The following is a 24,020-nucleotide window of genomic DNA, read 5'->3' as shown; positions in this document are numbered from 1 at the left end:
GGCTCCAATTTGATTCTTGGGACACTGGATAGCAAATCCACCTTCTTATCATAGGTATTCGCTTGGGCTGGTGATGTTTACAAGCCTCTCAAAGCAAAGAAAGTGTTGAGCTAGGTGGATATTCAGGAGGAGTTGCAAGGGGTGAATGAGATCAGGTAGAAGATGAATGTGGGGAGTGTGTCTCTTTGAAAGAGTTAGAGCCAAAGGATTGACTCACTCTAGGGAACAAAAAAAAAAGGTGGCTTGAGAAAACTGTCAGGTTAGAGTTAGGTTGAGAAAGGCCAGTTTCTGCCTGTGTGTGGGAGGACTGTTGTGGGAATGTCTCCAGTTAGAGGAGAGATGTGTTGATTGAGGTCATGTCTGGGGGGACGTCATCTACTTATGTTCCCACTCTTCTTGGCAGGAAGAACCTGAGATGCTTAGCCACTGCCCTTTGCTGGGTTTCTGGATACCGCTTCTTCAGTCTGAGAAGAGATATTTCTTTATTCTTATAAGCATATGGAAGACCAGAGCTTTTAAGAAGTTGTCACATTTTGGGCTGTAACGTCAAGACCTTAATGCGGAGTGAACCTTCATCTCTGTGCTTCTTCCAACTGCCTTTTGCAGAAATGCTTTTCAGCTGGCTGTTTGCTTTCTAGCTGTGAGTCACCCAGTTGCAGGCCATTCTTGGGAAGGGTATGAAGACTTGTCAGACTGGAAGGAAAGACTAAAAAGCAAACAATGACACATGCTATCCTACTTCTGCAGAGAATTATTCTTTCCCCCAATAATATAACTTGTGTGTTTGTCCAATAGCCCCCCTAAAAGCATCCATGCAATGGAAGATGGAGGATGCAGGGAGAAAAAGAACAGCCATCAGGCAGCTTCACATGCAATACGTGAAGTATCAAGCAGTCAGGAAAGCATGGTGAGGGCCTGAGACACCGTGGCAGGTGTCTATTCGCAGCTCTGTTAATGATGCTACATAATCTTACTGGAGAAAAAAGAGGCTCTACAGCTGTGCCCAGGAGATCAAGCTTGGCACCTCATAAAGAGATCAAGAAAGTAAATCAGGTGCTAAGAATTTTGGGAAGGAAAGGAAAGCACAACAGAAGGTCTTGTTGTGCCATGCTATAAAACCATAGCATGACCATATTTTAATTGCTTAGTAAAATACCAGTTACCCTGTATAAAGAAGGATGTCGTAAAATCTAAAAATAGATGGAGAAGATAGTTACAATCATAATGAAGGTTATAGCCAACAAATAGCCTCTGTCCAAGGACTGACTAAATAGAAAGCTTCAGAAACACTTAATAGGATTCTTCACATTGAGAAGAGACAGACGGCGGGAGAGCAAGATATGATTTAAGGCCTTTCAAATCATGAGAGAGATGGAGGAAATAAACGACTGAATTTTTCATTGTAATGCAATCAGAAGGTACCTAGTGCTAGTCAAGGTAGCTTGAAATAAAGGACAAAATAAATAGGACTCCATCATACAACCTCCAACTAACTTGAGAAAGCCATTGCCACAGAGTAAAAACTGAATGTAGGTATGGCTTCAAAGCAATTAGGCAGATTAGACAACAGCGGGAAGATCCACTGATAATGGTTAAACATAATGGTCCACATTCAAGCTTTGGCTAAAAATACCCTCAACTGCTGACAACGAGAAGCTGGGAGGCTATGTAAAGGAAGAAGAAAACTTGCAGTCTTCATTCTTATGCCCTCCCTAAGCATTTGCGACAGGCTTCTGGTAGTGGGCTGGGGACCTGAGCCGCCTCAGTTGTTTGTGCAGAGGAGACGGTTCTGCCAATGCTATAGTTACAGCACATTGAATCTGGAAGTGCAGAAGTGTTTTGGAAGAGAAGCCCTTCACTCTCCACAGATGGGGGCTTCATAGGCTTTAGCTTTCTTGTGCCAAAAAAAATATGAAATATTTATTTAGCTTTGATATGAGTATAATGCTAGATGTTGAAGGTGGCTTTTTTCTGGAGGTACAATCTCTTCCTTCACTCAGATGAATAGCTGAGGAAAGGAGGTCATTTGAGGAGCTCTTGTATTCTCTTTTCTGCACATCCATCATAAACCATTAATCAGAGTATTTATGTGTGCTTACAAGGTGAGATAAGTCAACAAAGGGCTGATTATTAACATGTTATCTGAATGCTGAAATTGTACAAAGCCAGTTGAGAAAACAGGTATAAATTTGAACTACTGGTGTCCCCCAGGGATCGGTGCTGGGGCCCGTTCTCTTTAATATCTTTATCAATGATCTGGATGAGGGGATCGAATGCACCCTCAGTAAGTTCGCAGACGACACTAAACTAGGGGGGCGTGTTGATCTGCTTGAGGGTAGATTGGCTCTGCAGAGGGATCTGGACAGATGGGCTGAGGCCAACGGTATGAGGTTCAACAAGGCCAAGTGTCGGGTCCTGCACTTGGGTCACAACAACCCCATGCAGCGCTACAGACTGGGGGCGGAGTGGCTCGAAAGCTGCCTGGCAGAAAAGGACCTGGGGGTGTTGGTGGACAGCCGGCTGAGCATGAGCCAGCAGTGTGCCCAGGCAGCCAAGAAGGCCAACACCATCCTGGCCTGCATCAGGAATAGTGTGGTGAGCCGGACTAGGGAAGTAATCATCCCCCTGTACTCGGCACTGGTGAGGCCTCACCTCGAGTACTGTGTTCAGTTTTGGGCCCCTCACTACAAGAAGGACATTGAGGTGTTGGAGCATGTCCAGAGAAGGGCTACAAAGCTGGTGAAGGGTCTGGAGGACAAACCTTATGAGAAACGACTGAGGGATCTGGGGTTGTTTAGCCTGGAGAAGAGGAGGCTGAGGGGAGACCTTATCACCCTCTACAACTACCTGAAAGGAGGTTTTAGAGAGATGGGAGCTGACCTCTTCTCCCTGGTGACAAGTGATAGGACAAGAGGAAACAGGTTCAAGTTATGTCAGGGCAGGTTTAGATTGGATATTAGGAAGCATTTTTTCACTGAAAGGGTTATTAAACATTGGAATAAGCTGCCCAGAGAGGTGGTGGATTCACCATCCCTGGAGGTGTTTAAGAAAAGGGTAGATGAGGTGCTTAGGGACGTGGTTTAGAAGTGGTGGTGTTTTTATCAGGGTAGGTTAACGGTTGGACTTGATGATCTTAAAGGTCCCTTCCAACCTCACTGATTCTATGATTCTATGATTCTACTAGTGAGGCTACAGATCTATTTTTTTCCTGTCTCCCAGTATCTCCAAATCAAGATTGAATGTTTTTTAAGAAAACACACTCCAGTTCAACTCATATTGCTGAATTTATTTTCTAGCCATGGCATTTAGCAGCCTCTCAGATTTGATAGTGTCCAGGTCCTTTTAACCTTATGTTCTGAATTTACAGAGGGGCAGGTTGGACTCAAATTGTCTGTATAAACAATCCCTCATATCTTGCCGTCTTCCATTTGCACATCTAGTAAATTCTTCGTCGTTCCTAATTAGGATGCAGCTTCTTGGGAAATTAGTTCTTTGACAGCAACCGTAACAAGAAACCGCAAATTTAAACAAGAACTGAGAATCCCACTGAGACTTTTATTAGCAAGAAAATCAAAGAACTGCAAAATTTTGGTTTTCTTCCGCTCAGCATCATCAAATTTTCTGATTTCAGACCATGCGTAGTCCTCTGTCATTACAGACACACCTGGGCATTTATCAGAGATTGAAAGTAACTTCCTGTCCTGGTTCCGGCAAGGATGGGGTTAATTTCCCCCAGGAGCCGGCAGGGGAGGCAAGCATTCCATCCCACGTGACCCATGCCCGGCTATAAGAGGCGCTAGCCGGGGAGGGGGAGGCAGTCGCCAACTCAGGGTCGGGCTGCGGCGGTGCGGGTCTGGTCGGTGCGCGGCGGTACTGTAATCGCGTTCTTCTATTCCTTTATCGGTGTTATTGTTTTTCTTTCTTCTTCCCTTTGTCTGTTCTGTTAAATTATAATATTTCAACCCACGAGTTTTGCCCTTTTCTGCCGATTTTTCCCACGGCTGAGGGAGTCGAGCGAGCGGCTGCGTGGTTTTTTTTGTTGCTGGCTGAGGCCAAACCATGACACTTCCAAGTCCATAATAGATCTGTCCTCACTTACTAATGCACTATGTTTAGAAAGGGTCCATAAGGAGCAATTGAAATCATGTCTGTAACACATTTCTCCATAGTTCTGCACCAAGTCCTATGAGGAGCAGGTGAGGGAACTGTTTTTTAGCCTGGAGAAAAGGGGACTCAGGGGAGACCTTATCACTGTCTACAACTACCTGCAAGGAGGTTCTAGCAAGGTTGGGGTTGGTCTCTTTTTCCCAAGTAATAGGTGATAGGACAAGAGGCATTGGCCTCAAGTTGCACCAGGGAAGGTTTAGATCGGATACTAGGCAAAAGTTCTTCACTGAAAGGGTTGTCAAGTATTGGAACAGGCTACCCAGGGCAGCAGTTGAGTCACCATTCCTGGAGGTATTTAAAAGATGTGTAGATGTGGAGCGTAGGGACGTGGTTTAGTGGTGAACTTGATGATTTTAAAGGTCTTTTCCAACCCAAATGATTCTATGATTGTGACCTACCAGTGATCAGGAAAAATTGCTGTTCTCTTGTTTAGCTAACTGCCAGAACTGCATTTTGCATAAAGAAGGAACAAATAAAAACATTTGGATCCTGCTCTATTCTGTCCAGTTCAACTCAAATTCAGACTATAAATGTGCATTAAATCAGCTAACCAAAATCTCTTCCTGTCTAAACTATTATCAACTAAAAATAATCCCTCTAATATGAGAGAAACCACAATAAAGGTGGAAAGAAAATATTCCTAAAAATAAACAAAAGCATAGACATAAAATACAAATTGGTGTAAACCTTAACTACTGATCGTGTTCCGAACAAAATACAAAAATCTGTTCATTAAATACTTGCAGTTTATGAACCTTTTCTCATGAGCAGAAAAATTGCCAAACCTAGGATTAGTGTATGCCAAGGGTAGTTTTATCTTTCCCTTGCATGCAATAATTGACTTTTTTTTTTTTTTTTTCAAAATTGCTGCACTTCAACAAGATACTGAAGAACCTACTTTTGTTCGGAAGAACCACTCACACACAACGTATTATGTGCTTCGAGCCTATCTGAATAGGACCAAATGAACTAACAAGTTGAAGAGATCTGTGTCTATGCCTTATTATCCAAACAGATGGAACAGTTAGAGGAAAAAAATTCTGTGTATTTCAGGCTTTGCTAGTTCCTATTATGGACAAAATTCCACTAGCTAACAAGGGAGCAGTTTACATGAGTAGGACCTAAACTTTCAAATAGCTGCAGCTCTGTTTTTACAGGAAGAACATGAGCCGTGATTGACCTCCCTGCAGTTATTTGCTCTGATTTGGATACAGACAATAAAGCTGGAATCATAAAGTGAACACAAATACAGAAATGGCCTGTTCCTACTGAATGTACTTTAAAAGCTGTAATGCAGCATCATTTTCTTCTTCATTGTGGTCTGTGAGCATTAACTCAGAAAAAGCCAGTCAAAAAGCACACAAAGAAGCGAGCATCTTTCTGGAGAAGGCAGAAGGAAACGTTGCGCCTCTGTTCTGCACAAGAAAGTAACGGATTTCTCCTCTCATGCAATAGCACTCGTGCTGTTTGCATGTACAACAGCTACTACCCATTATCTCTTCTCTATAAAGCATAATTCACCAGATCTTCAAGGCATTACTTTGTGCAATTCCAGTGACCTGAGTGGAGGATTTGGCCTGCCTCTACTAGACCTGTCATGTCCCGTACATAAAGCAACATCATCCTTTCAGCCACTTACTGAGCCCCTTTATTAAGGTTGCAAATAAAGTCAGTAACTCTAATCATGCTTTTGGTTGTTGTGGATCCTGGCTTGGCTAGGAATTGTTGGAGATAAACATCTCCTTTCAAATAGGCTACTGAGCAGATGGTAATGACTTTTAATCACAAGAAACATGAGGCAAATCTGAAATAATGCCCTTGAGATGAACACTTTGGTACCACATTCCCACCATTTTGAATGCTGAATACCCTTGCCCCATAAAGAGAGCCATGTGTGATTTATGTACACTTATACTTCCAGCTCACTAAAATACTGACAGTCATTAATAGTTTTTCACAATTCTTATTCTGGGCCCTTATCCAATGCCCACTGAAGTCAAAGCAAACCTCTTCTTTCTAAGCCTTCAAAGACTCCATCTGCTGCAATAACAGAGTGTTGTGTTTTAATTGCTGATGCAGAAGTTTGGGAGATGTACAAGAACTTCCTGCTCAATACTAAAAATAAGAGTAGGGGGTAGTTTCTTTAGACACCTGAAACCCTGTCCTCAAAAAGAAAAAAAAAAAAAAAAAAAAGAAAGAATAAAAGCTTTCTGCAATTTGTGGAAACAGTACTGGGGGTCAGACACTGACCTTCAGCTCACACCCTATGCTTGTGTCATATATGAATTACAACATTTTAGACAATTAGGTCAGTCCTGAGAAGGCAGTACAGGGATTTTTTTCACAGGCTCTGTCTGCCACTGCATTACTGTAAAGCTGAGGTGCTCTTTGCGTTGAGGACATCTTTATGCCAAGAGGGGAGCTCTCACTTCTGTATAATCTCCCTCTGATCCTTTGATGTGTTTTCAGAGCAGTCTGCCGACCCAACGATACTGCTGGTGATGACGGTGTGACAGGTTTGCATTTCAGTCCTTGGGCTGCAATCTCCTTGCTTGGAAGCTTACTAACACCATTTCTTAATAGTCATGTTTAAATAGTTTTTCTTGAGCCCGCTTACAGAGCAATCTGTGTTTAAGCTCTTTTTAGCAGGGAATTGGCGAGAATAGTTTGCAGTTAGCCTGACTAAACTATGTCTGCAACAAAAACTCCGTCACGGTTTACAGCATGCGTTCCACAACTCCATTTAGATCTTAACTGCATGTAAATCAGTAGCAATTTTCCCGTTGACCTTTTACCCAAGTGTGGTTTTGCCATTTTGCCTTCTGGAGAAGGACTCTGACACCTTGATTCCATCTCCTGGAAAGACGGCCACCTGTACTACTCAGCAGGGAATCCACCCCCGCAGCTTATGGTAACAGCAAATATTTCCACGGTCAGATTACAGCTATGTAGATGAGATCTAAGCAAATAAGGTGGCTGATTAATAATACACATAGGAGGCGTGCAGGGGAGGCTGGTCGGCGTTGCTGGTGGCAGGAAGCCATTACCTCTCATGGCTGGAAGCTCTGGGCCCTGTGCTGCTGCTGTAGAAAGTGTGAACAGGCACGGAGCCAGCTGCTGGCTCCGGTACAGGCTGGAAAACCGCACAGGGACCTTGATCCTGCCCTGGGAAAGCCACACAGGGACCTTGATCCTGCCCTGTGCAGAGACAGCCATTGACTTCAGCAGGCAGATTCGCTTCTCTCAAGCTCTGGGAAGCACGGGGAACATGTAGATAGCCCTTAGCTAGCCATGTATTTATTTCCGTGTAATAGTGTCTCTTCACAGTTCCATCGGCAGGCTCTTACAAATGAGTAAATGAAATGCGTGGATGAAACATGCAGGCTCTCGGTGCCTTGCTCAAGCATAGCTTGCTTAAATGCCTTGGGAGAGCTGTCAGAGAAATGAGTCTGTACAAATCAGGCCTGAAGAGGAAAACCCACACACTGCGCTTCTGCTGGGAGGCAAGAGATGCGAGACATGCCTGCCTTCCCCTCTTGTATGACACATACGAAGGCAGGCAGATTAACGGACTTGGCGACTAGTCAGCACAATTCTTTCAAGTTGGGCAACAAAGGTGGGACGACTATTGTTGTGAGGTGTGAGGGGACATGCACCAGCTAGCGAAGGCCCCAGCGATGCCTTCAGTAAGCCCCTGCGCCTGGTGGAGCCACCTCAAGCCACCTCGTTTGGACGGAAGGATTCCCCCACCACCGGCCAACCGGTCCCTCCGTGCCGCCGACGGCCGAGCCGGGTTGGGTTGGCGGGGGTGGGGGGTGCCGCCCGGCTCTCCGCCCGCCGGGCTTCCCCTCACGGCCTCCCCGCCGCGGCCCGCTGGCCGGCGGACTACATTTCCCAGCGGCCCCCGGGCGGGGCGGAAGGCGGGCGGTGGCGGCGGCCCTGCTCGGCGGGGCCTGCCGGGAGCATGGCTGCCAGGGAGGCGGGCGGCGTCGTGCTCGGCAAGTCCGCCGATAAGCTCTTCTCTCTGAGCGGGCTGTTCGCGGTGTACAAGCCCAAGGGGCCCACCTCGGCCGGCGTGCTCAACCTCCTGAAGGAGAGGCTGCTGGCAGGTAGGCGGCCGGGCTGCGGGCCGGGGGAGGCGGTGAGGCGTAGGCTCCTCGCGTTGGGCCTGGAGGCCCGAGGTAGGATTTTGGTGGTAAAGCGAGTAAATCGTGACAGGAAAGTGCGCGTAGGCCCTGCCCGCGGTCCCAGGGCAGGAGCAGGCCGGCCTGAAGCCAACACTTATTTAGCCCTCGAGGTTTTGGGCCAGGGACGCCCTACCCGGCATGGCTGTGGGATGGGCGTCATGTGGTAGCGTGTGTGTTCATTAGGATGCCGGAACCACAGCCCCTGTCAAGCCACTGCACCCTCTTTCTCAGCGTTTAGAAATCTAAAGGAGAACTGGGGTTTTGATTTTTTTTTTTGGTGGTAGTTCACAGTCACGGCGTGGCCCAGGTTGGGGAATGGAGCCGTTCCTGGATACGTTCTGGCTCACTGTGTGGAGCTGCAGGGTCCCTGCAAGACTCAGTGTGGTGGTCATGCTGCACGGTGAGCTGCATGGCCATATTCACCATTTGGTTATTTGGGGCAGGCATATGTTACCACCTAAGGTTCAGCATGATGTGGGCTTTTGTTTTGAATGGGGTTGAGATTTGCCCCAACAGAAAGCTCCAGTCCTGCAGTGCACAGCGCAGGGGATCCCAGCTCGCCGGGAGAGCTGTTGAGAGTGGTCCCAGGGACAGCGTGCACCCATCCGCTGCAATGGGTGTCAGCAGCATCTCTGCAGCACAGCAATGGCAGGATGTTTCGCTTCACTCGCACTGCCTATTGCCATGAAATAAAAAATCATCAGTTGAGTGAAAACCATAGTGTCTCAGGGATTTTGAAAGTCCTGGGCACAGTCTGCAGAAACTGCTTTTTCTGAATACAGGGAAGACTGGCTGTCAGATATTAGGGGAAAAATAAAAGTGTTTGCAAAGGTGTGAGGGACTCGGGCCTCGATTCTTTTTATAATGGCTATGGGGGCTTGATCATCTAATCTGGGCTTTTGGGCACTTGCTGATGAAGTGAAAATATAGACTTTCAGACTGGCAATTGCTTATTTAGGCCAATTTACTCTGTAGTGAACTGTGTTGTAGGCACTGACTTCAATTCAGCTTTGTATGGGAGAGACTTAGTTGGATCATGTCTCATTCCCTGATGTGAAAGGCATAATGAAGAGATAATAGAAATAGGTAAGGGAGCTTAGACTGTTTTTCATATTTAATACTGATAAATAAGGGGCATTGGACTCTGCAAAATTCCTGGAGTCATCAGCTGCATAGGAAGTATGGTGGGTTGAGCTGCTCTGACAGCTTGAAAGTGGCAGTGAGCTAGTTCAGTTCATTGCAGAGTTTCCACAGGGCTGCATAAATGTAAATAAATGTGGCCCATTACAAAGCAGTAAATGCAAGTATTTCTTAGATTATGTAGCATAAAATTTGTGTATAATAGATGATTTTGGGGGCTCTGCTGCTAGTTCTTGCATGTTTTATTAATGAAACTTCAGAGGTGAACTGTTCACCAGGTTTTCTAGTAGTATTTTCTGAACATCTGTTTACAACAGTATGTAAGACTTGATTAGAATCTAAGTGAAAATAGCTCGGAAATTTTTTGAGGTTGGGAGTAGATCTAGATGAATCATTGGTCTTATTCAGTACAGCAATTTCTGCACTACTAATTCATAGTTTACATAATTGATTTTTATCTCCTTTAGCAATGTGGAAATATGTGCTATTTTTCCTGTGTTCTAAGGCTGTCCCTATAATGCCTCCTTTCAATTTCTATTTGCAGAAGCTGGTGTGCAAACAAATGGGAACAAAAGAAACCAGGTTTTGAAAATTGGACATGGTGGAACTTTGGACAGTGCAGCAGCAGGAGTTCTGGGTAATGAAAAATATAAGTACAGTCATCAAAAATTATTACAAGCAACATTTTCATGCCTACATGAAATCAGAGGTGGAGGAGCAATTTCGGATACACGAAAGGCTTTGTGGTTTTGCTAGAAGGACAAGTTACTGTGGAAGGGTAGTCCAGGCCAATGTCCTCTGCATGCACTTTTACATGCATATAATGTGCTTTTTTAACAGAAGGCTATATTCCCCACCCCCCCACCCCCCCACCCCCAACTCCTGAAATAACTTGTCGGTTACTACGTGAAAATACAGACTCTTGTGTAATGAATTCTAAATTACCTTAGAAATTGATGGCTTTTTTTACTTAAGCTGGGGACTTATAATCATTTTAATTTGCTAAAGTATTTGTTCTTAAACTAATGCTTTTGTGGGATTTTGAGGGAGCCTTTTGCAATGTAATACTAGCCAAATGAAAGATGTATAAGAGTAATTCAGCTGCTGCTTTTTTTTTTTTGAAGTTCAGCACAGAAAGTTTTTGCTTCCTGTCCTGTCTTGCATAATAAAGAAGAGTCATCAAAGAGATTTTGTCTTTTAATTTTTATAGCAATCAATTTATCAAATTCCCTTGTTTTATTAAGGAACAGGATGTGTCGATTGCTGGTGTTGAAAACTCAGCTGTGGGTGTGACTATTGGGCTGGATTATTCCCATATCACACACTGTTACCAATAGTTTTTGTTGATTAGTAACGTGCAAACTACAGCTTGCTTAAATCATAGCCTTGTAGCTCTATTTGGCTAGAAGAAATAACAGCAATACTTTTTTGGTATTGAAAATCAACGGGTGCAACTGAGTATACACTGGAAGTAAATCCCCTGAGTTTTGATGTAATGACTTCTCAGGGAGAGCTGTGCTTCAAGGGGATGTCGTTGGCTGAGACTTTTGCTAGTAGAGGCCCATAGGCTGGTAATTGTCTTTCTCTGTCACTTGTGAACATTGCAAAATGTAACATTCTTGGGCAAGAAGTAAACTTGTTTTGTTCCAATTTCCTGTACTGTGTGGCCACGCACCAGAGAGAATACCTTGTGTATTGCTGAAGCGGACGTTTTCCTTTTACACAGATGTTCCCTTTAAGCATGCTACTGCTCATTGTGGGAAGTCAACAGCATTGATCCGTAAGAAAAGAAAAATCACACGTGCTTCTTAATTGCTTCTCCTACTGTTCTCTGATATCCAGCAGTCTCCAAAGCCTGTTCCTGTGGCATGACAAAAAGTACTTCGGCTTGATGTGCTTGGTAAATGCAGAGAAGTGCCTCACCTTAATATGCTACAGATCAATTAAAAAAAGGCACAGGATCTTTCATTCCACTGCCATACAAAACACACAGAGAAAAATCAATGGTAGCTAGTTTGGAAAGAACAAAACTGGAGAGGAGTAGGAAAGGGAATGTGCCCAGATTTCTTGTGGGTTCAGGTAGGCTAATGAGGAGAGAGGGGAGGACACAACAGAAATAACTTATTCAGAAAATGAGTGATGCTTTTTGGCCTAGAATAGTGGGGCAGGAAGCTTTACTTCCTCATGGACAGTAGCATAATAGAAGTATTTATCTTCTGAAACCTCTGACCTTTCTTTCTTGATCTATACTGTTCTTTCCCAAATTTTATGTACTGCATATCTGTAACTTTGTTCATAGGAACTAGCTGATACAGAGTCTTGATTAGTGTGCCAAGCGTACTGCAAATAACTGGGCAGTGCTTTTCATCAGAAAACATACTTTTGTATTTCTTTTCCTACTGACACCAAATTTGATAAGGAAGGACCTTAGAGACAGAGGTCAGTGACCTACGTATGGCATGTGAGTGAAGGTGCCTTAGAGACCAGGTGGCATGTGATGGCTCTGGACTGGTAGGAGCCTGGAGCGACTGCTGTCTGAGAGGCAAAATGTTTTGTCCCCATCTGTGGCTTCTGATGCATTTGGAAGGTGGTGGGAGATGGGACTCAACTGCTTCTTGCTGTTAGGTCTCACGTGTTTAGATACAAGAAGCAAGGAATTGTAGGTCAAGTCTTAGTGAGTATCTTCTTTAAATATCTGTCTAGAACTGTGTTTCCAGTTTAGTGTTTCTTGCTGTACAAGGGGAGTTGTAAATATTTTGCTTGTTTCTATATGGCAGTTATGAACTATGCTTCCGTAGTAGAAGAAAAGATGAAAAAGTATCAAAATTAAAAAAAAGTTTGAGAGCTGTGATTACATCTTTTGAGAATGAGCACATCTCTGATGTGCGTTGTACCTTATGTAAGGAAGATTGGAGGTCCTCTGTCCTAGGAGAATCTAAGCCATTTATGAAAAGGCAGAGGTGAGTGATGGTAATTCTTTTGAAACTCAAGTAGATGTTATTTAAGCCAAGCAGCAAATCCCATTCAAGAAGTAGTTTAGAGTCTGGTAAATTAAAAGTAAAATATTCAGTTAAACCTCATTACACTCCATGTAGTCTGGCAAGGTTCGTTTATGTCGTCTTTCAATGATACACGTGCTACACAAGCTGATGATTAATTGGGAAAATTGTTAGTGTCTTGTTCGCAAAAGCATTCAATGTCTCTTTAAAATTATTTTGTTGAATCTCTTGACACTCTTGAGCAAATTTCAGCTCAGCAGTTATGTTGAAGTGTCAGTGATGTCATTACATAGCAAGAAAAGTGCTTGGTTATAAAGTTTTATCTGTGTGCTTATCTCCTTTTCTCTTTCCTATCTGGTGAATATGACAGGAACAGGCTGAACTGAAGGAACACAAAAGCGCAAGCACAAGGGCATGTGTGACTAAAAACCCTCAGGAACAAGAGAAGTAATCGAGAATAAGAAGTAATCTAATGAGTCTCAAAATGTAAAGCCTGAGAAGCAGTAGAGCACTTGTGTTTGCTTAAAAAAAAAAAAGTTCATTGTCTGCTTTGATGCTTTTGGTACTGGCTCCTGGTTAACACAAAGATGATTTCCTGCAAGCTCCCTTAACTCCTGTAGTTCTATTAAAATCAAGGACATAAGCTGTTTCATATTCCATGAGATGTACACAAAACTAATTTTCTCCTAAAATTTTCATTGTTTCCCATCTTCCTTCTGTTGTCATTGTTTCTTTAGGTTGCTGTATGTGGAGAAAATCAATAGAAAATCAAATTCGAGGAAAGCACCTTGTTGTAAAAAGCTTTAAAATAAAATACAAAATAGAGCTTTTGCCGTCTGCTTCTTTTATGAAAAGCTGACTGATTGTTGTTTTACAGAATACTGGTGTAAGATTGAAAAGGCAGTGGTCTGTACATACACAATAATAGAGGGGTTTGATTATAAAAGATTTTTGACAGAGACAATTGGACCTTTTGATTATTTTGCTTTCTTGCTGTAAGCCTGATAAACGGTTTCATTATACTATCTTGGTTGTATTACTCTTGGTCACTATCAATGGTCACTATCAGCCTTTAAAAGGGTTATTTAGTTACAGTGAAGATTAGATTCATTGTTAGTGAGCCATAGCCTTCAACAAACGTGTTAATTGCACTATGCATTTCTTTGGAGATTAAAAGATAAATAAATCTAGAGGTTGAATTAAAGCATTTTAACAGTAGATGAAGTTTGTTTATCTTGTGCTGTAGACTTTTTTCCTTTCACTGGTCTTGTGTTGTTTGGACATCAGAGATACTTTCTCATAAGCATTGACTCTATGTGCTAACAGAGCATGAGAAGCTGTATTTCTGACTAGCATAATATGTAGTAATGAATGGTGTTGAATAAGGGAACTGCAGAGCTGTTTTTGAAGTGGCATTTCTCCTGTCTTTGCAGTGGTTGGTATTGGAAAAGGAACAAAAATGCTGAGAACTTTGTTGGCAGGTTCCAAGGTAAGGAGTGCTAAATGATTTGTTTATTTTGTTTTTTTCTTCCAATGAAGATACAAATATCTCAATCATCCTGCATATTTAGTTTCAATGTGTACTTCAGTTCCTTTTTGCAGAACTGACTTTAGTCAGAAATCTGATATTAAGACTTTAACGTCCAGAATAGTTATTTTAAAACCTTTGTTTGTCTTGTTTTTTCTATAAAATGTTAATAAAGACCAAATTCCCATTTTACAGGAAGATTTCTATAATATTAGTGTTTTCAAAAAAAAAAAGAAAGAAAAACTGTAATGAAGATGGCACTGTAAGTGATGTTTTCGGGATGTAATTGTGTATGATGGTTGAGTTTTTGGTTGTTTTCCTTATGTGTAGATAACATAATTGTTATTTAGCTTGCAGTAACAGATGGTCTTTGTTTCTTTTCTCTCTTTTTAAATACCGTGGGGCCTTTAGAGGCACCTTTTGGAATGAAGAGTGTTTTGCGTTCGTGATAGTAGCTATCATTCCAGATTGCAGCTCCTGTAGACAGGTGCTCTACAAACGCGTGGAGAGGCGCATGTAAGAAGCCAAAGGTAACAAAAGGCCTGTGGCTGCATGAGATAATCCAGACTGGAGCCTTGACAGATAGCAGTCTTGTTCATTGCTGCTTTTGATTAGTTGTACTATGTCTTTGGTGCGTGTGCTCCAGATTGTTGGTGTTACATACGCAAACAAATGCAGGTACTCCCAAGAATAATCTACCAGTGTTGATTCCTTCTTTGCAAGTAAAATCCTGTGGTTTTAGCCATTATTTTTAAATGACAAGTTCAGGTAAGAATGACAAATGCAGAAATCAATTAAGCTTTCCATCTTATACTTGGGGAAAGTCAATAGTGGGCTCAGCAAATTGATAGCCTTTCTAATGCATTTTATTCTGCTGTTTTTCCCATTCTCTTCTTGTCTTAAGCTCTTTACAGGTGCTGAACTGATAACTTGAAGTAGAATTTGATTGACAGTCTTCAGTCCAACTGAAAGGAAAATAATTTGACAGACGAGAATACAACCAGGTTAAAAAGACGTAGCTGTAGAGTCTGATCCAAAACTTACTGTAGTCAGTGTCAGTCTCTGCACCGACTATAATGGGTTTGCGTTTGGTTTATAGGACCAGATTTCAGAGGCATCTGCGTTTTGAAACATGCAGTAAGCAGCTGGAGCTGGATTTACAATGGAAGTGTAAGCAGTTACCACCTGACACCTCCTTTCAAAGAACTTTCTAAGTTAAAAAAAGGCATTGAGATACTTCAGCTAAATTAGGTCATCATAGCTAAATGTGTGAAAATTGTTGATTTAAAAACAGGTGAAGCAATTGAGTATCTCTTAAAGCTGATGTTCACAATGGAAATGGCTGTGATGCATGAAGTAGTTTCAGCCTTTTTGGCAGAATAGATTATGCGCAAATTCCTTGGCGACTTCACTGTGAAGTCCTGTAGCCAGCAGGAGTATTATCTAGCCAATTATTGTCCCCAGATAGCTCAAGAAGGCTTATAGCTGCTGCTGAGTGAGAAGGAAAGGGAACAGAGAGGAGAAATGGGCGGCGAGGGCGGTCTGGTAAGCTACCTCAGCTAGATCTGTCAGCTCTCACCTGGCCTTAGATTGGTGTAGGCTGTGGGCCCTTAGTCCAGTGAGGCAAGCAAAGTTACATCCTTAGAGTAGATCAGCTCTTCCGCTGCAACTGTTTGCATGTTTTGATGTTGGGGAGAGTGTGAGGTAGTTAACGTCTGTGGTGGCATGGCAGTCACAAGCCTTAATTTGGACTTGTCTCTGCTTTCCTATTTTCTATGGGGTTTTGGTTGACAGCCAGCTGAATATGAGCCAGCAGTATGCCCAGGTGGCCAAGAAGGCCAATGGTATCATGGCCTGTATCAGGAACAGTGTGGTGAGCAGGATCAGGGAAGTGATCGTTCCGCTGTACTTGGCCCTGGTAAGGCCCCGCCTCGAATACTGGGTTCAGTTTTGGGCCCCTCACTACAAGAAAGACATAAAGGTGCTGGAGCGTGTCCAGAGAAGGGCGATGAAGCTGGTGAGGGGTCTGGAGAACAAGTCTTATGAGGAGCGGCTGAGGAAACTGGGATTGTTTAGCCTGGAGAAAAGGAGGCTGAGGGGAGACTGTATTGCACTCTACAACTACCTGAAAGGAGGTCGTAGAGACGTGGTGATTGACCTCTTCTCGCTAGTAACAGCAATAGAACAAGAGCAAGAGGAAGTGTTGTTCTATCAAGCTAGGCCAAGGTTAAGTTTAGGATGGATATTAGGAAAAATTTCTTCACTGAAAGGGTTGTTAAGCATTGGAACAGGCTTCCCAGGGAAGTGGTGGAGTTGCCACCCCTGGAGGTATTTAAAAGATGGGTGGTGCTTAGGGTTATGGTTTAGTGGTGGTTTTGGCAGTGTTAGGTTGATAGTTGGACTTGATGATCTTAAAGCTCCCTTCCAACCTAGACAATTCTATGATTCTACTTAAATAAATTAGGCACGCGATAATTTGAGGCTTAAGGAAGTTGAAGGATCTCCCACAGGTATCTGCCTAGTTTTTTTTACTACACTGACAACAATGGCTCATAATGGAATCCACGACTGTGTAAATAGGTTTGAATCTCTTTTTGTATCCCATGCCATGTGCTAGAGTTTATACTTTTCTTTCATCTTTTTTTACCATGGTGGATGCTAAAGTGTTTGTTGAAGTGTGAAGTTTTCCATTTGTTCCTTTTATTACTATTAAGATTCAGATGAACTGTCTGAGCCTCTCTGTTTAGGATTTACTGTTTGCTTATAGGAATGTATCTTGTAAAGAAATGGTTCAGTCTATCATTGTTGGCAGCAGAGCTATGCTGAGTGGCCAAAACGTATGTTACTGCAGTAAACTCCATATGGTGGCTCTGCCAGAGATTGGACTATTTCTGATTTTTTCCCAAACGTTGTGTGAAACTTTCCTGACTCTGTGTGGCAGCTCTGAACATTATCACTCGATTTGCAACTCATACACATTATACAGGGAGTGTTACTCTTTCAGTGTAAATCTAGCTCTCCATTTGTTTGACCGCCTTATGAATTAACTCAAAACAAATAGGAAGGTGCAGCCAAGGGCAATACCTACTTAGTGTTCCAGATTCATCATTGCATTCTTAATATTTATCCAGAAATAAAAATATGTGCAAGCTGGCTTAGGTTTTGTTTGTTTGCTTTATTTGGTTTCAAATGTTCCAAGTGTGTGTGTGTGGGAAGCTGAACCCTCTTGGATCTGGAATTTAAATAGTGAGCCTTTAATACATGTTCCATAGGAGAATCACTTTTCCTTCTTGCGTTCTGGGACTTGGCCTTGCTTGGAGTTTTTGCATTGCATTATTTTGAGAGAAATTGTATTGTGTTTGCAAAATAAAGATAGTAGAATGAGAAAATATTTCCTGTTTCAGTAGTAAAATGAATATGATGGGGCTGGACCGATTTTTATTATGGTAAATTGCTTCCGAGGGACTCAGTCTTATGGGTGACTGGTCTGTCTCAAACACAATGTAGAAGTGTTTTTTTTTTTTTGGGGGGGGGAAATGGGTTAGAAAATGCTAGCTAGCAGCACAGTTTCCAGTGATAATCCTGTTTTAAAACCTCTCACTGACCACAGAGTGCTGTTACGTAGAAGCAATGAGGGAAATGATCAGGGACTTGTCAGAGAAGAAAAAAAGGAAGTGCAATAAGCAATGAAATTCTTCACTATTCAAATACTTTCCATTGGGAGGAGATGTCTTCCAACACATGCAGCCTTTATTTTTAGGTGGGATAAAGCAGGATAATTGACATTTTCAGACTTCAGTTCTGTGCTTAATTTGCGTATTTTTCAGTGAGGTAACATCTGGGTTCACCCTAAGAGAATTTTAGTCATACTCGTGTGAATGAAGCCAGAACTCGGCCATCCATCAAACTGTGCTTGAAATCGCTGCCTCTCAATGAGCAGAAAGCATGGGCGTATTGTTTTTATCTGAGGATGCAACTTCTTGTCATGGTCCACATATAATCTGAAACCCGAAGTGCTTGGTCAGGGACTAGTTGAAATAGAAAATTTAATCTCAAAAGCTGTGGCTTCTCCAGAATGAAACATTACATAAAAAAAATAAATCACTACAGTGAGTAAAAACCCAAACTCCAAATGATCACAAGGACTAGAAAGAGAAAAAGAGATTATGGGCAGAATGAAGATACGTCAGTGACCTGATATGTGACAACTGCAATTTATTATAATTGGAAAAATCTGAGTTCTTACTAATCCTGGATGGAAAATGAGTGCTAGTTCAGTGACCACCAAAGCTTGCCAGTCACAGTTGTATCCTATGAGAGAGGGCTTCCCTGAGCAGGAATTAGTTCAAATCACAGAACAGAATTTCTGAGAGACATGCAAGTTACTTCTTGCAGTGTGATTCTAGGATTAGAGTTTGTATATTGCGAAATTGTTTCTCTAGAGGATTGACACCAGATGCTGCAGAACAAAGTGTCCATACAGAAGGTTGTTTCTTTACCTCCTGTGATTATCTGACTGTCCTAAAAATTAGGCTTTAATTTGTATCCCTTAACTTCTCAAACATAAATGTTGCTAGCTTTCTCCCCGAATTCTTTTTTTTTTTTTTTTAAATTAAGTTTCCATCTTTTGGCAATGAGTTCAATGAATTAATAATGCATTAAAAAGCATGTCTAGTAGTTCTGTAAGGAGCAGAACTAATGAAGCCTTGTCTTGTGACTTCATGTGTTTACAGCTCGTTAGACACCAAAGCCCCATGTGGACACTTTGGTATCCAGTAATACAGTGGGGCTCCCTCTGGAGCCTTTTTTGTAGTGGGAGCTGTAATAGGTTTATTTCCTCTATCTGTCTATTTTCAGGAGGCTTATAAGAACTCAGCATCTCTGAGACCTCTATTCTTCTGCCAACATTTGTATGTTTGCACATTAACATGCACACCATGATGGTGTAAGCACTATTTCTTTGGAAATCCTAATTTTCTTTTTAAAGAGCCTTGCTGTGGTGTGTTGTTTTTTGTTTTGTTTTTGTTTTTTGTTTTTTTTGTTTGTTTGTTTGTTTTGTTTTTGTTTTAAATGTATTTCAAAAGCAGTTAGTGCTCCAGTTCATATATTTGAGTTACGAGTGCAAGAAAATTGAGTTGACTTTCATTTTGAGATCTTCTTGGTGGTGTGTGCTCTTAATTTTAATCTTAAAAATTTCTTTACAGTATCACCAGCTGAGCTCTTTGCTTCCTCTTGCTTTCTTTTGGAGCTAATAAAACCAAAACTACTTATTCATGCAGTGCGTAGCGTTGTCTTCTGTTTTCTTTTTCGTATTCTGATAATTTTAGCATTCTTTTGCAAGGGTAAGATTTGTGTGTAATGGTAATACTTTTTGTTAGACTAATTGGTGTATTACAGAAAACTAGGTGTTTGGATATGCAAGTCCTTTCTCAGATCTAAAATAGAAGCTATGGATTTTAAAAACAAGTGTATTTCAGATTTGTTTAGAGTTTAGTGAGGTAGGTATCTTTTAGACCACTTCTGAAAGAAAATGTAGTTAATACTTGTGAGTGTGTTATACCAACAATTCTGGATGGGGAAGGATAGGTAAGACCCCAAGACTGTTCCACACAGATGGGCTACATTTCATTACCTGCTTTAATAAAATAGAGTAAGAAAACAATTTATCTCCTGTGGGGAGCAGCAAGGTTTTGTTCGCAACCGATCAGCCAATCTTCCAGTCACAAGGTGAGGGGGGCTGTTACTGCTTGCTGGATGGTTCTTCAGATCCCACCTTGCTTGTGTTCATCTGTGGTTTTAGTTGGGCTTTTTCTTCTAAACTGCAGTGTTATCGTATTAAACGGTCTATATTTGTCTCGGAGGAATCCAAGTAAAAGCGGTTTGTTTGCTCTTTAGCTCTTCCCCTAGGAAATTTTTCATCTGCAACATCTTCTCATTTTTCTCTCTGTGGTTCATGCCCTCTTACATTCTCACACCTCTTTATTTATGGTATCCCGTCCACAATAACCAAGGGTCTGACTGAGTTTCTATTTCTATTGAGATGGGAGAGGTAACAAAAAAAGAGTGCAGGATGTGACCTGCTCATTTAAGCAAAATGGATTGTAGCTACTCAAAATGTCATTACTTTGCCTCTGTTCAAGCCCAAAGAAATTATTGTTTCTTTAGAAGGGAGGTAGGAGAGGAAAGAAAGAGATGATAAGGTTATCTCCTAGGGGAAAGAGAGAGCCTGGTAGATTATACATTGTGGCATGTGAAGGGGTTAGTGTGAGGTAATGTTATAGTGTGCCATAAATCCAGTATCTCTATTGAGCCCATGGTTTTTTTTTCTGAACCCAGTGGAGTTATGAATTTTAGTTCCCAGGCTTGTTTTGAAAGGTTTTTTATAGGTTTCCCTTGAGGAACAGGACTGGCAGATCAGAGATGGAGTGATTGTTTTATGAGAGATGTTAACCCACGGGCAGATGGATGTGTTTCAGCCCTTGTAGATTGGCTAGGTGAATCCTTCCTGACATGCAGTGGTTGCTTAATTTCACCCATTTAGTTGCCATTTTGTGCGTTAGATGAAGTATATGACATTCCTGACATACAGGTATAGGACAGAGAAGTCTTGACATTTCTGTTACGTGGTATTTGTTACGGTATTGTGCAAACATTCAAGGAAGTATTCCTTGAATGTTTGCACAATACAGTGCAAAGATGTCATGTCTATTAATAAAACTTGTCCTACTTTTGTCTGTAGTCTGTAACAGCTATATCCAAGTACCCCTATAATAGTTTGCCTTTTTTTTTGACCACTGCTGACACCTGAGAAAGTTTCTGCGGAACCAGAACTTTCTATTGTAATTTGAAGACCTCTTTCCAGAGCAGAGGAGGTTGGTTCAGAGACCCATTGTTGTTTATGCAAACTTAGCATTGGTTTCTATCCTGTGTGTATTATTTTACATTAATGACAATGAATTTCTTGTTCCCTGAATGCCTCAAGATATTAACTAGAGACCAATGTCAGTTTATGAAAGTATGGTAGTCTTCCTTATTTTGTCACAGGGAAAATGCTTATACAAAAGGAAGGCTGGGAAAATGCATGAATGATGTTGGTTTTGATGTGTGTTGAGAATGTGTAGAAGGTGGTGTTGAAACTTGAAGTGGTGTCTGTATAAAACAAGATGCACTGAGAGAATGTTAAGCCTGCATGGTGGAGGATGCAGGAATCGGGAAGGGCTAAAATGTTAGCTGGATAAAATGGTCTTAAGTGTGCCCCTTACATGTTACACACACTGTCAACATCTTTAATTATCTGTTACTGGAAAACATAATGCATTATTTTAACCTGCTTTTTGGTAATAAATCATACAAAGAGAAGAGGCTGATTTGAATATCTACTCTTCCCTGCCCTGCGCCGTATCCCCAAAACGAAGTTGTAGAAGAAGCAGCTGTTAAATAGTATAGATATATACTTTCCTGCAGTGGTACTGTTAGTAAGCTGGCTTTACATTCTGTGTATTGCTCAAGTCTCTTTTATGCTCACCCCAGAGGTCTAATCTATTAATAGCTTAGCTTCATGCTCTATTAATATTCACACTTTTTACAAACTGTTGAAAATCTTGAGGAGACTGCACCTATTGTGCTGCAGAAGCTCTTTCCTCCAAAAATGCAGAATATTTTAAGAGCATGCTCTAGTGTGATTTTTCTGTTCTTCCATTCACGAGGTCATTGTCGCTTTCTTTCCTCTTGACCTTTCTATAATTGTGTATATGTCTGTGCTACATGTACAAGTTCTTGCTTGCATTCATTAAAAAAAAATCATGACTGCAACACAGCAGGACTTCTTCCTCTTTCTTAAAAAAATTACAGAGAAAAAATATGTTAACAGATTTAACCTAGCCGTTCTGCATTGTTTTCTGTAGTGTCTTTCTAGTAATTTGGAGAAGCTCTTCGCACTGCCTTTAGAATTTCCCGCATCTTAGCCTTAGCGGTGTCTTTGAATTCACCTAAAGGCTTTCAATTATATCTGTGTATTTGTATGTACCTGTGAAGTCTTACCCCTCTGGAAGGACCGTCTTATATTTCTAGGCAGAGAATTATGGATTTCCTTAAAAACTCTGCTGCTCAGATAAAAGCTGGAGGTCATCTTTGTTTATTTTGTATAATCTGTGGTGTAGGTTCTAGAAGACAGAATGAGGAAACAGGTAAAGAACAGTACTGAAGCTGAAGATGAAATTAAAGAGCCAACCTGAGACATTGTGGTGAGTGTGGTAGGTTTCCACAAAAAGCAAGTGTCAGAAAGGTTTGCATAAAGAGCTTACAAGCAGCCGCTTTTGCACTTTAGCTTGCATCCCCTCTCGAGTGGTGTGAGCCTGGATTGTGTTTATAAGTGACACGTGGCCATGGTGCTATCTCGGCTGACCTACTGTTCCTGTCACTGCTGGGATCGTTCCCTTTCCTGCCCTCCCTCTAACACCAACATGTAAACTTCCTACAGTTTTTAGCTACCACCTCAAGGCTTCTCTGAACTGCAGATAAAGTATCTTCTGTGGGTTCCCCTGTTACAGGTGGTTTTAGTCCTTCACATTGAAAATCTAGTCACCCCGTATGTTTGAACTTTTCAAATAAGCTGACATAAGAGGTCAGAAAATCCTGTTAGTCCAAGAGTAAAGATCAGATAGTTCTTCAGCAATGACAGTACAATTACAGTATCTAGCAGTAAATAAAATTTAGTGCAGGCTTAGCACAAAGTCAGCTTTTTCTTTAAGGAATAAAAAATGAGAGGTAGAGAAGAGAAGTTGTAATGTTTGTGTATATTAAGAGGACGTTTGGAGTTTGATAACTTTGAATTTGCTCCATTGTAAAATATGGAGCTCTTCCCTCATCCTGCAGTCTTTATTTTGCCTCTGTGCAACCTGCTTTTAAAAGATTAGGGCTCTGTGTTTTTAATATATTGGAATCTACTTAGTGAGAGGGCTTTGTTTTGGAAAATAATTGAAACTATGGCAACCCTTGGATTTTTTTCCAGCTTATATGTCTACCTCATGTACTCTTCTGCTTTGATGGATGCTTAGCTTACTGGGAACCACTGGTAGCTGCTAATGTTATACAAAACAGCAAATATAAGTTACGTAAATATTAAATCCAGAGCACCTTAGTTGTGCTTTAGAAATCATTACGCACAAACTGGATGTCACTGTAAAACCGTGAGTTTAATGCCTCTTAACTATCGCAGTGGCCTGACTCTACGGCAATGGAAGCGCTGGCGCCAGGCGTGCAGACTGAGCGGCTGAGGCACCGGAGCGCTCTTCTGATCGGTGCTCGCCTGCTGTTTGCTCACTCTGATTTCCTTCAGGTTCGCTAGAGCACTTGTTTTGTGGTTTTTTTGTTTGTTTGGTTTGTTTTATGTTCCCTCCAATGTGGCAGCCGCACGCAGACTTCCCGTCGCTTTCACAGGGGACTGTAGCCTTTATTTATTTATTTATTTTCCTTTTACGCTTCTGCGTTCAGTTGCTGCTGTGATTAGAAAATGGGTCATCCTTGGATGAACTCTCATGAACTGCCTCTTCCAAGGAGTTTGCTTGCCTGGGAAATTCTTGAAGTGGGGGCCATCTTAAAATCTTCCTGACAGCTACTAGTGACCTTATTTCATAATTACTTGTGTTTCTGCGTAGCTCTTCCAAAGCGTTGCTCCTCCGTGTTTGAAAAAGCTTTTAAAACATGTTATAATTTAAGATTTCAAGTCTCTGGCTTCTTTCCAAATAAAACTTTGATATATTAACAGTTAAAACCGAGAGGCTCCGTGCTGTGGTCTGTCTGGCGTTTGCGTGGATAAGTGGGGCAGACATGCTTGGCAGTCAGCCCGGGGGCTTCAGCCTCCAGGAGCCCCCCCGGGTGGGTTGTGCAGCTGATAGTTACGCTGGCTGTACAGCCCCTCGAATGGGAGGGGGTTATTCTTGCTTCTCCTCCTCTTCCTCCTTTCACAGTTAAATATGGATACTGTCAAAGTCATGCCTT

At 41.9% G+C, this 24,020-nt stretch overlaps 1 protein-coding gene across 1 annotated transcript in view; it reads left to right on the top strand.

The window, feature by feature from the left end:
- Positions 1–8,104: 8,104 nt before the first annotated feature.
- Positions 8,105–24,020, top strand: part of TRUB1 (TruB pseudouridine synthase family member 1) — a 29,941-nt gene continuing 14,025 nt past the window's right edge. Inside the window, exons 1-3 of the mRNA XM_082486740.1 lie at positions 8,105–8,276; positions 10,039–10,131; positions 13,927–13,982. Of these exons, the coding sequence (XP_082342866.1) occupies positions 8,132–8,276; positions 10,039–10,131; positions 13,927–13,982 (294 nt within the window). The 5' untranslated portion in view covers positions 8,105–8,131. The remainder of the gene's footprint in view (positions 8,277–10,038; positions 10,132–13,926; positions 13,983–24,020) is intronic.

This window comes from Vanellus vanellus, assembly GCF_965231255.1.
Source record: "Vanellus vanellus genome assembly, chromosome: 7".
NCBI classification, from domain to species: Eukaryota; Metazoa; Chordata; class Aves; order Charadriiformes; family Charadriidae; genus Vanellus; species Vanellus vanellus.
This window is presented reverse-complemented; position numbering and strand designations above follow the sequence as displayed.